Consider the following 18,552-nt stretch of genomic DNA (forward strand, 5'->3'; position numbering starts at 1 on the left):
AGTAACTCCTGCCATGGTTACCAACGCTTGTCTTATCATTTTCAGGAGCTTACACGTAAATTCGGGTTTTCGATAAATCAAAATATTCTGCATTGCTTTAAAACGGGAAACAAAAAAAATTTGCAAAATAGTACTGATAAAACTGATATGAATCAATGTGGGCTAACACTAAGACTTTTTTTCAAAAATTGTATTTAATAAGCTCAATCTTATTTACTCTAAGTAAAAAATTAGTAAATGACCAGTGTCTCCATATATCTCTTCTTCAAATAAACATGCCTGTTTACAATTCAGTGTCTAAAATCAAGAATCTAAAAATAAAAAGCCAAGTTGAAGAAAAATAAACCACCAACTCTTACCCCATACCACTGCAATATTTTTAATGCATAGGAATACAACAAACTCAAAAGAAAAAAAAATAGTGTTTTATTAACTACCACACTGTTATAATACACTTTAAACGTACAATAAGGTAGCCTTTAAATTTGAGGTGGTCTTAAGAATAACAAATGAACACAATTCCAAATTTTTGAAATAGGTGAACTGCTGCAGTTACAGGTATACATTTAGGAAAACTGTATAGCTCTTACAAGACCAGCAATGTAACTTTATTTTGTACATTTTTAAATTGAAAATATAAACAATAATTAAAAAATAAAAAGAAAATACAGCATAATAAAAAACATACGTTTCTCAATTAAATGTACTGGATACATATAAATTTTAAGGGAAGAAGCAAAAAAGGAAAATGATTGATATTTAAGTGCAGACTGACTACCTAGACAAAAAAAAAAGACTTAAAAAAATATCATAAAACCTCTAGTTTTTCTATGACTAATATCCATATGGTTGGAGTATCGTCACTATGGAAGTGATTTTGTTATGTTTGCATATGTTATACTTTACTGGTAATTTACATGATGGCTTTTAAGGCCCTGGGAGACATATGGTTTTTGGAAACAAGATTGGATAAAAATCACTGCTAAGACGCAATACACCTTATTTTTTTGGTCCTCCAATAGTCAAGAAAAGGGATAATTCACTATAACATTCTCTTACCACCCAAATGCCTCAACTTATACATTTTAAACTTTTTCAAACATTGGTTATATTGCCCAACTTCGTTATTGAAAGAATATTAACAAGACATTATTTTGGCAAATTAAATCTTAAACATGGCTTTTCAACAGGATTTAAAAGGTGACTATCCCTAGAGTTCCATGTTAAAATGTAGTTTTCAAAATCTTACAAGAGTAATGCTTAAAATATTGTACATAGTTAACCTAATTAAAATAATTAGCCTCAAAATGACAAATTGATAAGCTAAGTAAAGCCTACACTATGTAACATTTGCTTGGAAACTTGATTTGTCAGTTATGCATAATAAAAATTCCAGTCATCAAGAAAATTACAAAATTTTTTATCATAACATGATTTCTTTCACCCACCAGCTTTTTTATCTTACAATAGATAAATACCAACATGTTCTCATTTTTACACTAAACCACACAGGATTGATGCATTTGGTTAGACTACCATTCGCATTGTTAAATTCAATTTTCTCTTTATATAACTTGGTAAAATTTCATTTCTTCTAGATTCCAAAAGTACCTACAAAACCCATGCAATTTTACCATTTTTAATATACTATGGAATATCATACAAAGTAAGGCATTTCAGTGTCATGTATAACCAAGTTACTGTCAATCCAAAAATTTTTGCACATCAATAAAAAGATATCTAAGAACTTAGGAACAATATTCTTCTCACTACTGTATAAAAATAACCACAATGAATAAGTATTTGTGTAATATTTACTCCATTGTCTCATTTCCAGAAACTGTGACAAGCTGTAAAGGTATTTCAGTGTTGGTAAGGATATCTTGATTGCTGGTGGCGGAAGTATTAACAGTTCCTATCCCTGAAACAGAACCTTGTTGAATATTTGCAAGGATAAGCGTTGTTCCTCCTGCAGTAATCAAAGTATCATCTCGCGCAGCTTCCACAGATGCCAGCACTGTACTGCTAGAGTGAATACCTTTTTTATTCTGGTGTGTTTTAATATGTTTGGCAAGATGGTCACTTCTCATAAAGCGTTTTGAACATTCTGGACAAACAAATTTCTTCTCACCTGTTAGGAAAAAAATTGTTACTTGGTTTTAAAAATTCAACTTTAACAGCTCAATCATTTCCCCCAAAACATAAAGTCAGTCAATGCTGACAGGTAAGGATGGGAGCAGGGGTCTATTAAAACTGTATTTTTACAAGCTACCCCTGCCAGATTTCTCTTACAGAATATTTCTCCTTAAAATAAATCATCTTTACTTTTTGATGAATAGCAAAATTCAAATATGTATTATATAATAGATGGATATTCAAATAAAACTTTAATATCTCAACTATGCTGTTTTAAATACCTGTGTTAAGATGCCAGCTAAAAAAAAATCATCTACAACACATTTTAAAGTCTAAATAAAAGTATATTCTTTCACACTATAACTAAAATACTAACGTGCCATGTTCATGACACTAAACCTTCAACTCTTAAATATAATTAAAGCAACAGGGTATTTCTAGATTAAAGAAATGACACGATAAGCTTGAGATCCAAAAAGAGTAAGTAATCCGTAGAAAAAATGAATCTGGCTAGCTGACTTGATTTCAGCTACAACAATCAAGAACAAGGATAATTAATGTCAAGATGTTAAAGTTGATAAAACCCGATGCCTAAATTTATTTCCCAGCATGAATAAGTTTAAATACAAAAGACAGACTGAATTTCTATTATGTTGAAGACCGACTCTGCAAGAGGATTACCAAAAAAGACAAAAGGCCAACCTAAAAGGAATTCAGAGAGAAATCAATAAAAATCAATAAATCTAGGAAATATTTTAATTCTTTTCTTCAAAAATGTCTTACCCTGTATCTTTTGTTCTAGCACCTCTACTCTACATAGGTCTTTATCAGACCTCATGCTTGAACTATATTGCAGTCACATCCTAGTCTGTCTCTCTCGACATTATTTACCTTAAAGACCAAATTTTATTACATCAGAAAACTTCAAGATTATATTAAGTGATATGGAAATGCAAGGGTAACTTGCAGATGATGTAACAGTTTAGATGCTCCACTGCCTAATTTACAAGGAACTTTAAAATGTGCCTCAATCCTACTTAATTGAAATGTTATGTAAAATCTCATCCTCATTCACCGCTACAAAAAAAAAAGGGGGGGGGGTCTCTCACTTCTTCTATTAACATACTACCATTTTTCTAGGAAAGTATTTCCCAGTTTCTCTTGTAACATTAGTCCTGAGAGGTACTCCATGGCAAACGGCACAATGATCAAACAAGGTTAGGAAATGCTACACACGTTACCATCACTAATTTATAGATGCAAGCTGTCCATCTAGTATTTAAAGGTCTTAAGAGGTACTGCCTTGAAGGTACTTTAGCCCACTATTTCCTACACTTGTTTGATCACTGACCTTTTTCTCCGTTTTAAATTATTCCTTTTTACAACCTGCTGATAAAATCCTACTGAGGAAAATTCTGTTACAGGGCTATCGTAAGGTCTATTATCCCATACTTCACTATCCCAAGCAATAATTACCTGTTTCTGAGCCTTTTCAACAGCAGACTGCAATGCAAAATCTTTTATCTACCTTTTTTTTTTTTTGGAGACAGGATCTCACTTTGTCACCCAGGCTGCAGTACAGTGGCATGACCATGGCTCACTGCAACCTCAGCCCCCTGGGCTCAAGCAATCCTCCCACCTCAGCCTCCTGAGTAGCTGGGACTACAGGCACACACCATGACGCCTGGCTATTTTTTGTCTTTTTAGGAGAGACACAGTTTCACCATGTTGCCCAGGCTGGTCTCAAACTCCTGAGGCTCAAAGAATCTGCCTTCCTTGGCCTCCCAAAGTGCCGGGATTACAGGCATGGGCCAGCATGCCCAGCAGCCTTATCTACTTTGTCTGTTGCAGTTTCATATAGGTTAATCTCATCTCTCTACCTACCCAATGAGAGACAGGAACTAAAACAATTAGAGCATCTGTGTACTACTACAGACCTCATAGGTAATTTTATACAATACTGAAGGGCCAAAGTAGGAGATGTGAAGCAATGTCAGAGAGAGTTTATTCGCTTAACCTAATAGGGAACTTGAGTTGGAATCCAGATGACTTCAAAATCCATGTTGTTCTCCATTTCACCATGCTTCTTCCAAGCTCTCTAGGGATTGTAAATACATATTTTTCAATTCTCCAGTGTTGAGCATAGACTGATGAACACTTTAATCATTTACATGGTAGTAGGAGAAAACTCTCTCTCTCTAAGTTAATACTGTTAGGTTTCAGTGTAGATCAGTCATAGGTCCATTTCATTTAACAACCACACAACACTATGTAAAAATAATATGATGAGAGAAAGTCTTCACATCAACATTGCCTTGGTTACTCCTTGGTGAAATACCTTTCCCTTACCTCCGAGATACTAAAAACAAAAGAAAAGGTGAAATGCCCAAATATATCAGAAGAAACAGAAATATTTTTTGTTACAGTGTTAAGGGGAAAGAAAAGAATAGGATAGATCAAGAGTAAAAGCTGATAACTAATTAAAAATGTTAACAGAATAAAAATAGCATAAATGTGGCTTAAAGCATTCAATAATGTCAACAAAAGCTACCCAAAGTCTACTTAAATAAAACTTTATTTTAGAAGATGAGCCATACTGACTTGTTCTTTGGAATTAGTGATATTAAGATGGTGTTCCTAAAGGTAAAAACTGGATGTAATTCACTGTATTTTAAAGATTCAATTCAGTAAGAAATGCTAATTAAAAAAAAAAAATGTCAAGGCAGTTATGTAGCCCTATAATTCATTTTTGTCTGTTAAAAGTAAATATTAGTAACCTGTATGTGTTCTTCTGTGCCTCTGTAATTCATCACTTCGAGTAAATCTTTTACCACAGTACATCCAGTTACAAACAAAAGGGCGTTCTCCAGAATGCCAACGCAGATGAGCTCTCAGATGTGAGGTCTTCCCATAGACTTTACCACATCCTGGTATGTGACAAATGTGTTGCTTCTTTTTCCCAAGATTGGTACCTCTAAAAAACACACACAGAATAATATATACCTTATATGAAAATATTCAAATGGACATTACCATTTATATCATATATCCCCATGTTGAATTTTAAATAAGGAAGACATTATCATTACGAAGTCAATCAGAAACCAAAACCATTTAAAATCAGTTTAAATGAAAATTTATGTATTTCAGGCATATACATTTTATATATTAACCTTACTCCCGAATTAATGTGATTGCTGTCCAAATGTAAATATGCTCAAGAATTATGTAATTAAAAGGACATTTCATATGTAAAGAATGTACAATAAAGCTATTTATTCTTCTATCAGAACCATTCACAAATTCTACGCATAAGCCTTATCCAATTAATTATATAGGAAACTAAATGTGGTCTGTATTCAAAAGTCATGGTGTCAGATAATCAAAAATATATTTAAACCAAAGAATGAATGCATAACTGATCACAGGTACAATTAAAAGATACAGGAAGCTTTAGCAGACTTTAACATGATTTAAGAGTATTTATTCATATTTGTGTGGCCACACCCTGAATATACACTGACTTGGAGAAAGCTTTTTTTAAAATCTAGCTAAAGCAATGGTCTGAACTCCCTTAGCATTAGATGAGATAAATATAAATCAAAATTATCTTTACATTTAAAATTCCCATTATATTAACCATGTAAAAGCCAAAATTAGACACAAGAGATAAAATACAGTTTTCTCTACATCACCAAATTTGACATTTATTACATTTCAGTATTTGATACCAAGAGCAGGGTTTAGAAGATATGAGATTAGATGGGTGAACAGAGGTATCTTAGCCTAAGCAAGAAGAAAACTTTTGATCCCAGAATTTGATAATCTGAATAGTATTAAACACTACAGAAAATGTTATTTCTCAACCTTTTAAAATAAATTTTAAAAAATTAGGCTAGTTACTGAATAAATTATTTTTAAAAAACATGACACTTTGGACAAAACAACTTTTATAAACTTTACAATGTTTCTGAGTTTTTTTTTAAAAAGTACATTTAGCCCCCTCCCCAACTCCCCTCCTCCCCCAGTCTCACAGTTTAGTCATATCCTGTAAAACTTTCTACAGCCTGTAAATCCTCCTGTATACAATACACCTATCGTTTTTCAAATTTACTGGAAAAATGCATATTTCCCCACATTTATATTTTAATGTACTCACACTCAGTAGCATGTGAAATTGCCATAGGACAAACAGTGCTAAACGGTGCAGTGCTGGCTGTTAGATGCCATAGGTGTTCTGAACAGGGAGACATCAATGTGGGCTCCAGTAGTTAGAGAAGGCTTCGTGGAGGAGGTGGGTAGGATTTAGATAGAAAGGAGGGAAGGCATTCCAGGCAGAGGAATAGCATAAGTAAAGACAAGGAGGAGTCATGCTGTTGTCTCAAGGGCAAGGATGTCATAATCTAACACAATTCTAGTTCCTGCTCCAGTCCACCCCCAATTTCTACAACTCTCTTCAAAGAGCTGAGTTGAGTGAAACAGGTTTTTCTGGCTCCCTTGCAATGCCAAAGTCTCATTAACCAAAGCCAATATTGATTCCATTTAATTTAGATTTTTAAATTTATTATTTAAAAAGCCCTAAGAAAAACAGCAATGTTTGTGGCTACTGGTGTACAAACCAATTTTACATATCGTGTTCACCATAGCAATTTCACAGAGAACCCAATTCAGTTCACTCGTGTACTCATGATTTCATGCCTCTCCTCTAAGCCTACCACTCAGGTCAATCAACGCGCTTTTACAAACTCAAAAGTGTATTTCACAAACCTAGCAAAATTTAGCATGGGAACACTAACAAAGCACAAGACTAACAAATTAACAGCAACAAATCTGGGTTCTCAAAGAAGCAAGAAGCTAGGGAAGGTATTTTTTAACTGAATTATTAGGAGATAAGAAATATTATTTGAAAATGGGATAGGCATCTAAGAAAGAAAAAACATAGGGGTGGGTTGCACACATATATAATTTAAGGAAAAAGCTCAACATCCAGGCCCAAAATTCTATTTAAAAAGAAAATTTGATTCAAGATAAGATATAGATATGGTAGATGTGGATTTACGGCATGTTATATGAAGGCTTGAAGGGAGAGAACTGAAGTGAATTTCTCAACAAACTTCACGTAAGAAAAGACTTAAAGTTTTCTTCTTGATTAATATCCACACCACTAACGCCTATAATATAGGAAAAACTAATAATTTTACATTTCTATTCTTGAGTGTCTAAACTTGTTCCCAATAATTTAATAATGCTAAGATAGAGTGGAAGTTAAACTGTGGGTAGAGGGGTTAAGAAAAGTTAAGTAAATACACTCTCTTCTGCTCAGGGTGGGAAAAACAGGACATAAACTGAAATGCTGACAAAGAAAACAGATTGTGCACAATTTTAAAAATATGGACTGATGTTTAATCCATACAAAACCTATTTAACAATCATGCCTCTAGAACGTATTTTACTTACAATTATTTGTCTCTCACTAGGTTATCTCTCACTAGTTTCAACAGTCTCTGAAAGCTGGTTCTGCTCAATAAATATTTGCTAAATAATTACAATTTTTAAATATTTTATATTTTACACCTTACTTTAAAAGGTAAACAAATAAATAAAATTTACTTCTCTAAGGATGAATAAAATTAGTTCTCTAAAAATGCCATCTTACCCATATTCTTTGAAAAAAAAAATGGTTGCAAAAAAAGACAAATATTATTAAAAAAAATTTTTAACTACTATCTGTATCACCTTGCAGAATACTTCAGAATAGTCTGGATTTACTACATATGTTATGCTTCTATTAATTAGGTACAACTGTCATTTATACAAGTGTATCTATCACACATATACTACTTGAATTTTGTTCAAATAAGCTCTAAGAAACAATATAGTTTCTTTTCTTAGGAATCTCAATTTTTATTGCTTAGAATAAGTGAGCTATTGAAGAATGAAGTCACAAAAGTTCTAGAAAAAATATAAATGAACATTTTTATAACTCTCAGAATACAGAAAACTTGTAATAGCATGGTAACAAGGCATCTAATAAAGGAAAGGCTGATCAACTTAAAATTTTTGTGCTTTGCAAGCTGTAAGTGATGGAACTGTTTCTTTACTTGTGTAGTAACAATGCCTTCTGTAAACCACTGAAAAAGTTAAAGGCAATGTAAAACTGGGAAAAATATTTCCACATGACAGTTACATAAATTAATAGATTTACAAAAAAAAAAACCAAAAATTCAAAAAATAAATTTTAAAATGGCAAAATAACATCCCCAAAAATGCTCAACCTCACCAAGTAATTTAAAAATATACTAAATAAGACAATATTAAGGTATTTTTCATCTGTCAGACTTTCAAAGGTTAAAAATAATGTAAAATTCATTGTTGGCAAGGATGTGGGAAACTAGATACTCTCACACACTGCTGGTTAGAGTACAAACTAGCCTTTCTAGCAGACAATTACCTTTAACCCAGCAATTTCACTTCTGCCAACTTATACAAATAAAATATTCAGACAAATGTGCAAAGACATACATGTAAGATTATAACAATAAATTCCCAACAAAAGATGTTAAATCACTCTACATCCATACAATAGAATACAACAGAATACTATACAGTCATAAAAACGATGCAGACTATACAGACTTGAAAATATGGTCACAAAAATTATCAAAACAAGAACAGACATATAAAACAGTGAGAAGAAGATGATTCTATTTTAAAATACATGTAACATCTTGAAAGACATATACAAACATGTTACTAGCTTATCTTGAAGTGGGGTCGGATTCTGGTGTTTTTAAATGTCCTATATTTCTGCATTTTTATGAGCATATCTTAGTTTAATAAACATAAATTAAAACATTTTCATTTTAAAATAAAGAATAAATGAAACAAAGGCCAGGCCTCCATTAGATTTTTTGTGAATAATTTATCTTAAAAGTCCCTCTAAAATGAGTTTCAGAAAAGTTACTGCCTAGCTAGAATTCACAATTTTAATTGACCAAAATATGTCAAAAAACAAACTTTTAAACTAATTACAACAAACATGAATACCTAAGGATCCGATGTAGAAGGAGAGTCACTTGGGAGGCAGCATAGTTTAACGGTTAAGGCTCTGGGTAAAGCTAGGTCCGAATCCCTGTTGTGCGTGCTCTTCAGAGTCATTCAACCTCTCTATGTCTCACTTCTAACACCATTGGGAATATGGTAAGCTCTCAATGTTACCAGTTGTTAGCAATTACTATTACTGCAAAGGGCTGGCCAATGTGTAACTCAAAGGCAGATAGAAAAGCTCTATTAGATCAAGTTTGTTAACTGTATTAAAAGTACATTTTATCTACTTAAACAGTGCATTTCTAAGAAAGGTATGTTAACTTTCACCATGACAAGGTATTTGGTTAAGTATGGCTTTAGAGTTCTATCCATTTTTGCTCTATATATTTCAAAGCTGCACAAAAAAGGGACCGTGACTATTAAATCTTCTTGGTGGAAATTTAGTATTATTAACAAGAAATACATCTCTGTCTCATTTGGGGCTTTCACCTCAATCCCATCTCGTGTGATATATTAACTCTGCTACCCAAGTTTTCTTTTTGTTAATACTTGCCTGATAAATCTTTTCCTATCCCTCATCTTCAATATTTCTGTGCCAATTATTTGAGGTATTCCTTATAATCAACATCAGTCTGGATCTTTTTTTTTTTTTAAATATGATCTGAGTCTCAATCTCTTAATTATTAAGCTTAGTACATCCACATTTAACATAATCTCTGATCATTTTGAGTTTACTCCAGTCATGTTATTCTGTCTTAATGTTTGCCTTTAAAAACACTGAATTGAAATACAATCTCATTTTTTAAAAAATTCAATCTATTAAGGCTTATTTTTCACTTCTACTGAAAATGGAAATATTTATGCTTATCAGCCATAGATGAACTTAATCTTTATGTAACTACTATTCTCAACCTAAAAATCAATTTTTTATCTATATTTAAGGCAAATTCCATTGCTGGTGTGCAAACAGGCTAATTTCTGATTGGTGTGGGCCTGTTAAATGGCATCTGCTATACTGTTTTTGAAACAGCAAACTAATAATTTCAGTTTAAAAAACATTTAGAACTGAAAATCCAATTCCATATATTTTGTTCTCTAACTTCTGCCACACGCATACACACACACCCAAAATGATCATGTAATGAATAATTTCTCATAATTAAATGACATAGCATGCAGTATTTCAAAAATTAGAATGATATTAGCACTCTTAAAAATATGTATGTTTCATGTATGCATACCTTCCACCACCTTCTTTACAGTTGGGACAGGTGCAAGCTACCCTCCGAAGTCTTTTTCCTTCTTGATGTTGTTGGTCCCCTTCTTCATCTACCACCTGTACTCTTAAGTGTGTTAGGTCATTGGTATTCAAGGTAGAATCACCACTGAGCTGCCACTCTTCAGGATCAGGTTCTTCTTCCTTGATCCTAATATCTACAGGAAAAAACAAAAATAAAAACAAAAAACAAATACAGATGAGAACCAAATGGCCCAAAAAAATAGCATGAAATTACATGTCCTCTCCCAATGTCACACCCTTGCAAGCACTACTTCTCCTGCCTAGACTATTTTCTAGTTACTTTGTTCTTCATCTAACTAACCTCTCTATCTATCCTTCAAGACCAGTTGGAGAGTAATCTCCTGTATAAATGCTTATAGTAGAATTAATTACATTAATTAGTTCATATGTCCCTTTAGATAATAATTGCTTCACTCAAAGTTCTCAGAAAATACAATCTCCCTAGATGAACAAATCTTCCTTAAGAAGGAACTTCCAAAATAGGTAATAATCGACCTGGAAAAACTTTGTCCTCTACTTTTCTATGCCTTCTATGTGCAAATAATACATAGAGATGTTACAAGATTAAGCTGATACAGATGAGACCACAAAGTGCTCACTAAAGACAATAAATTAATTGCCCAAAAAGTGTTATACCCAATTTCTAATCACTGCATTCATTCATACACATCTGGGTATACTTTCAAATTCTCACCATAAAATCAATTAATGTAGTAAGCCCTAAATAATTCTCCTTTGCATACCAACTTAATACAGATACCTTAAATATAAGTCATCAGTACCAGGCACATAAGTTTACATCTTCCTTCGTATCTCAGTATAGATGAAAGGAAAATACTTTTTTTTACTGTGCTGTATTAATGTCCTACATGGTAGCTAGTCATTCTTAGAAATCCACTATTTATCAGGCTCAGGAGAAACGAAAGTAATAATCCATCAAAATGACCCATAAAAGTAAGAAAAGGTACTCAACATTGTTAAATATCAGGGAAATAAAATTTTAATTCACAATGAGGTATCATTACCCACCCACAAAACGACTAGAAATTTTAAAACAGACCGTACAGACTGTTGGGAAAGAAGTGTAACAACTGAAACTCCCACAGTGATGGTAAGTGTGTAGATCAGTACAACCACTTTGGAAAATCTTTCGTCTATATCTTCTAGAAGTGAAACTATGTATTCCCTACAGCTCAAACAATTTCCCCTAGGTACACACCCTACAGAAATGCATACACTTAACACCAAAATACAAGTATAAAACTTACACAACGTCATTTGTAATCACCCTAAACTAGAAAAACTCATATATCCACCAGTATTGGAATGGAAAAATAAATCATATTTGTTCATACAATGGAACATATTAAAACAATGAACATTAACAACCACCTACATGCAACAGAAATGACTCTCAAAGCATTTCGAACAAAAGAAGCCCCCTGCACCCGGTATGTATTCCCTTTATACACAGGGAATGGGACCGTGTGTGATATTTATATAAAGAAATTTTCATTTATATAAGATTCATAGCAACTGGCAATGATTCCAACCATATGACACGTTGGAAACAGCAAAACTATGGAGACAGTAAAAAAGATCAGCGGTTGCCAGGAATTAAAGGGCACAGAGAGATGAATAGGCACAGCACAGAGGTATTTTTATTCTAGAGGAGTGAAAATACTATGTATGATGTAATATAGGTGGATGCATGGCATACATTTGTTCAAACTTACAGAATGTATAAACACGAAGAGGGAACCCTAATGTAAAGTATGGACTTTGGGTGATAATACATCAAGCAAATTCATCAACTGTAACAAATGAACCACTTTGAATGATGGGAGATGCTGACATAGGGAAGGGTATGCATGTGCAGGGGCAGGGGGGTAAGGTGTATCTCTATACTTTCCTTTCCAGTTTACTAAGCATCTAAACTGTTCTTTAAAAAATTATTTATTTATTTTATTTTATTTTATTTGAGGCAGAGTCTTACTCTGTCACCCAGGCTGGAGTGTGGTGGCATGACCTCAGCTCACTGCAACCTCTGCCTCCTGGGTTCAAGTGATTCTCCTGCCTCAGCCTCCCGAGTAGCTGGGATTACAGGTGCCCGCCACCATGCCCGGCTAATTTTTGTATTTTTAGTAGAGACAGGGTTTCACCATGTTGGCCAGGCTGGTCTCGAACTCCTGACCTCAAGTGATCCACCCACCTCAGCCTCCCAGAGTGCCGGGATTACAGGCATGAGCCACCGAGCCCAGTCTAAAAAAACATTATTTAAATGTTAAGGGAGTGGGTGCTCCATGGTGAGAGAAGAGTGGTGACTGCCTACTTTTGCGGGAAATATATGACTGAGTACAGGGAGATTTCTGGGTTGCTGGTAATATCATATTTCTTGATTTGGGTGGTAGTTCTTCTATGTGTTCATTTTGTAAAATTTCATCAAGTTATATACATATGATCTGTATATTTTTTGAATGCACATTATACTTCAATATAAAGATTATTCTAAATTAAATACTTTAACGTAATTTATAGGTGATTAGGAACTGTTAAAGACAGTTTTTTTGCTTTACCTCTAGTTCCCACATAGTTTACTAAACCTTCCCCCATTTTTATACAAATTAAAAAAAAAACTTAAAATGAGTGTGTCCCACAAATTAAATTCATAATATGAAATTTAGAATATAATTTTATTCATTCAACAACTATGTGTACGGCTACAATGTGCCAGTCACTGTTCTAGGTTCTAAGGATAAGGCAGTTAGCAAGTTACAAGTTCAAGCTGACTGGGTGTGTTGGCTCATGCCTGCAATACCAGCACTTGGGGAGACTGAGGCGGGAGAAACGATTGAGCCTAGGAGTTCAAGACCAGCCTGAGCCAACAGAGAGAGGTCCCGTCACTATCCAAAAACAAAACAAAACAAAAGGCAAGGCAGACATGGTGGCACATGCCTTGTGGTTCCAGCTACTCAGGAGACTGAAGTAGTAGAATCACTTGAGCCCAGGAGGTCAGGTTGCAGTGAGCCATGATCACATCACTGCCCTCCAGCCTGGACAACAAAGCAAGACCCTGAAATAGTTCAGATATTTGTCCCCACCCAAATCTTACGTTGAAATGTAATCCCCACTGGTGGAGGTGGAGCCTGGTGGGAGGTGACTGGATCAAGGGGGCAGATTTCTCATAAATGGTTTAGCACCACTGTCCTGGCACTGTTCTTGCAATAGTTAAGAGATCTGGTTAAGCATGTGGCACCTTCCCTCCTACTCTCTCTTTCTCTGTCTCTCTCCTCCCCCTACTTCTACCATGTGACGTGCCCATTCCCCCTTTGCCTTCTGCTATGAGTAAAACCTTCTTGAGGCCTTCCCAGAACCAGATGCCAGCACTATGCTTCTTGTACAACCTGCAGAATTGAGTCAATTAAACCTCTTATAAATTACCCAGTCCCAGATATTTCTTTATAGTAATACAGGAATGGTCTGACACAGTCTTAAAAAGAGATGATGGTGGCCTGAAGCTAGGGTATTGATGAGGAGGGGCAGAATTGGTCAGTCAGAAAATATGTTTAAAGTAGAGTCAAAGACATCTGCTAACAGATTGATAACAGGTTATCATGTGAGAAGCAAGAACAGAAAGAAGTTAAAAACACTCCCAAGGTTTTTGTTTTGTTTTGTTTTAATCCTGAGCAACTAGAAAGATGGACTTGCCATTGACTGAGATAGGGTAAACTGAAGGTAGAAAAGACTGCAGGGGAGGGGTGCCAGTCAGGGGCCTATTTTGAAATATGAAAGTTCTGAATGCCTATTGAATATCCAAATGAAGGTGTTGATAAGGCAGTCAATGGATTTGGAGTTCAGGTAGAAATATGGCCTGACAATATCAGCATATATGTTAGGTACTGAGAGTCATCTGGAATATAATGTAGACAGGAGGAAACCCCGCAGCACTCCAAAATTAACAAGCAGAGATTAAAAAGAACCAGCAAAGAGGACTGAGAGTGGCCAGTGAGATATGAGGCAACTGGTGTCAGAAGTCAAACTGAAGAAATCATTTAGAGAAGAACATAACTGTGTCAAATACTTAAAAAGTCAAGTAAAACAAGGACTAAGAAATGATCCTTGGATATAACATTGTGGTAATCACTGGTGATCTTGACAAGAACTGTGAGCACAAAACTCCGCTTAGTACAGACTCCAGAAAGTGGAAGGAGATGAACTGTAAACAAGTACAGGTAACTGTTTCCAAGAGTTTTGCTGTAAAAGCAAGCATTATAAAATTGGCAGTACAGCTCCTAGGTTAGCCCACAAAGGTAGATTTGACACATAAGGGTACCTGAAATATTTGTATATCAGCCTTTATATTCTGTAGCAATAGTGCATGCTAGCAGTATAAAGAAACGAATGTGCTTATTTACATTTGATTAATATTTGAGGAAAAGTATGCAAAAAATTTAAGCAATGAAAAGAGAAATACAAGGAAATGTGCATGACACATTTAAGAATTTTATAAACAGCACTTTTTCTTTATGTCTATTTTCCACCTCAAAATGTTTCCTTTTCATTTGGCGAGGTATTGCACTGACAGTATCTCTGTCCTGTGATTATGGTTGTTTTCAAGGCCTACCAATAAAACAAGCTTGCAAAAGGGATATGTACAAAAGAAAAACAATTTCTGCACACCTGGGCAAGAATTGAAGAGAAGAAAACAGAAAATTTAAATAATGAAATATACACATACACACACAAACACAACATGGTTACAAAGATAAGGCTAATTTTCAATATTAGTTAAGTATCAATAACTCAGGGCATGCCTAGATTTCTATTAAAAATATTACAAGAAAATCCTAAATACCTCTTCCTAAAATTAACTGCTAATTATTTATCAATACAGCTAATAGAACATTTAAGATAAATTCTTAACCAATTTATCAAGTCTGGAACACGTGTATTTAATTTAAATAGCTAACATTAGATAAATATGAATTACAGTATGGTTGATAAAATGAGACATTATCTTTTATCAATAGTGTGCCATTAAGATTTTGTTGTTCTTATCAAAGTCTTTCATATTTTCTGCCTTCGACTTTTTTAAGCACTGATGAAATTACTTCATTTGATTCTAAAAATTTACATTTTCCCTTTAATCAGCTTCACCTGCCATAAAAATCATCTAACAGAACCACTGGATAATCCTACAATATCTCATGTATTATAAAGTTTCATTATTCCTCAGATTCCTATGGATATTTCAGAGGTACCAAGCTTTTTTCCAACTTTTCTTCTAAGGGGATAGTTCTAAATTATAGATATGAATTCCTAAAAATATTCCTTCACTAATGCTAAAAGAAGTTAACACTTTAGGGGTAGGTTTTTAAAACTAAATGTTATCCCCTTACCAAATATAATAATAATTTTAAAAATATAGATGGATGGATAAATAATCACCATCTCTGCTTTAACATCAAGCAATCTCTTCCCCCAAATGCCATCTCCTTAGATTTGGATCATTATTCTTCTATAAACTGCTCCTGTCCTCCCATTTGAAATTAATCTTTTATTAATCTTTCATTTTTATAGTTTTCCAAATTATCTTACATACACATACATATGAACATAACCAGAAATGACTGATTTCCTAATATGTATTACAGAAGATCTCATTTTATAGTCTTGCCACAAATATGTGAGAAAAAGACTATGTGACCTGTAATTAGTACACTGACTAGTGAGATATTCACTTCACCTTATTAAATCTGGAGTACTAGTTAAGCCCTTGTTAAACAGTGTCCTACTCTCCCCAATGATAAATATGATGGCTAAACACATAAGATAAGGATTTACTACTTGTTGAGCACTATTCTAAGTACTTACATATATTAACTCATGTCATGCTCCCAACTACACTGAGGTTATTTTTCCCCTTCCTTTCTAGATGAGAAAACAAAGAGGTTATGTAGTTTGCCTGAAGTCACACAGTTGAAAATGGATGCAGCCAGGATGTAAGATGGAAAACTGTGCAAAACCATATTACATATATTGCTAAAGATCAACTCCCTACCAGGGCCAGTTCACAGGAAGAGAAGCTTTAAGTTAGCTTCCCTGTATATAAATATATGCAATTTTATTTAGTTTTAGTTTAATTAAATCAAAGTGAATTTAAAAATCTAGGAAGGATAAAGAAACTTTATACATAGACTATTTTTGTCTGTTTGAGACAGAGTCTCGCTGTTGCCCAGGCTGGAGTGCAGGGGCGTGATCTCAGCTCACTGCAACCTCCACCTCCCGGGTTCAAACTATTCTCCTGCCTCAGCCACCCAAGTAGCTGGAATTACAGGCATGCAACACCACACCGGGCTAATTTCTGTAATTTTAGTAGAGACCAAGTTTCGCCAGTTGGTTAGGCTGGTCTCGAACTCCTCACCTCAGGCAATCCGCCCACCTCGGCCTCCCAAACTGCTGGGATTAGAGGTGTGAGCCACCGCGCCCAGCCACATACGCTATTATATGTGAAATATTCTATTGTATGTATATAGTATGTGTATGTAGCATGTGAAATCCTGTCACACACTGCAACACTGACGAACCTCAAGGACATTATGTTAAGTGAAATAAACTAGTCACAAAAGGACAGCTATGATTCCATGAATATGAAGTACCTAAAGTAGTCAAAATCACAGAAACAGCAAGAAAAAAGGCAGTTGCCAAATGGGGGAGAGAGGGAAAGGGAAGTTGGTATTTAAAAGGTAAAGAGTCTCAATTTTGCAAGATGAAAAATTCTAGATATGTGTTACACAACAATGTGAATATACATAACATTACTGAACTATACACTTAAAAATTGTTAAGATGGTAAATTTAATGTTATGTGTTTTTTACAATTTTTTTTTTAAATCTGGCAAATCTCCCCTATTGTTTCCCACTCCCACAGAGGACTTATTTTAGAAACCTAATGGATAAAATCCTCAATGTCACAGGTAAGAAGGTCAGAGAAACTATGAAGGATACACAGCAATATTACAAGTTATTATGACACACAATACGCTTTCCTAAGGCTCCACCTTGTCCCCATAAGCTCTGGGCACTAGTTTTCCTCTCCCCTTCAGATAAAAAAAAAGAGACTACTTTAAATTTACTATAAAGGTTTTTTTTTTTTTAAAGCCATTCTACCAGGTTAAAATAGTACACACACACAAAAAGATAGTTCTCAGTAATTCCTAACTGCTATCCAAGAAACAGCAGGAAAGTGATCTGCTATAAGCAGCAGTAACTCACAACTCTCAAATCAAATGTACTAAAATGTACTAAATGTTCATCTTAAGAGTAGACTGAATTTTTAGGGACAATTAAAGATCTGAAGCTGCCTATTATGAATAAGGTTAAGTATTCAAACTGCTCTTGATTCAAAACAAATTATGACTACAACAAAAACTGGATCTTAATGTAGTTTAACCTCCTTTCCCACCTCCCAATCACCTAATCTAAGCATTGTATCACAATGTCTAGTCTAACTTAGTCTAACTACTTGAGGACAAAATACACTGCTTTTCAAGCCTCCTTTAGTAAGACCAATGAAGGAAACATACAAAATAGCAATAATATATATTATTTTTTAACCTCATCTCTTAGTGTTTAATAGCTGTACCTATTATAATCTTATTCTCAGTTTTTATGCCTTCTAGCAAATAGATATATGTTTTCTTCCAGGTTCTATACATGTATTTATGCTACTCACCAAGAATGCAAAAATGAGGCACGTGGTTCCCAGAAAAGCCCTGTCTTCCAACAGGACAAGTGCTAAGCATCCTATAGAATGTACCAGAGGAGGGGCATGGTGGCTCATGCCTGTAATACCCAGCACTTTGGGAGGCCAAGGAGGGAGAGTCACTTGAGTCTAGGTGTTTGAGACCAGCCTGGGCAACACAGTAAGACCTGTCTCTATCAAAAATAAATTGGGCCACAATGCCCAGATAATTTTAAAATTATCTGGCTTCCACATTAATTCTATTAACTAAGTCATTCTAATTGCATACTGCAGTTAAAACTTTTCAAATGAATGGCCTGAAGTC

General features: G+C 34.4%; 1 protein-coding gene across 8 annotated transcripts in view; it reads right to left on the reverse strand.

Moving 5' to 3' along the window:
- Positions 1-403: 403 nt before the first annotated feature.
- SP3 (Sp3 transcription factor) overlaps positions 404-18,552 on the reverse strand; it is a 55,717-nt gene continuing 37,568 nt past the window's right edge. For 4 of the 8 annotated variants that reach the window (XM_065525656.1, XM_065525655.1, XM_045367276.2 and 1 more), the window contains 3 exons: positions 10,425-10,617; positions 4,914-5,110; positions 404-2,131 (listed from right to left, as the gene is read on the reverse strand). In XM_065525656.1, coding sequence (XP_065381728.1) covers positions 1,815-2,131; positions 4,914-5,110; positions 10,425-10,617 — 707 coding nt within the window. In that variant the 3' untranslated portion in view covers positions 404-1,814. Of the gene's footprint in view, positions 2,132-4,153; positions 4,235-4,913; positions 5,111-6,274; positions 6,418-10,424; positions 10,618-18,552 lie in introns of those variants that run through there. The other 4 variants (XR_012421242.1, XR_010579926.2, XM_074009474.1 and 1 more) reach the window with 2 other exon arrangements.

Source organism: Macaca fascicularis, chromosome 12 (genome assembly GCF_037993035.2).
Source record: "Macaca fascicularis isolate 582-1 chromosome 12, T2T-MFA8v1.1".
Classification (NCBI taxonomy): Eukaryota; Metazoa; Chordata; class Mammalia; order Primates; family Cercopithecidae; genus Macaca; species Macaca fascicularis.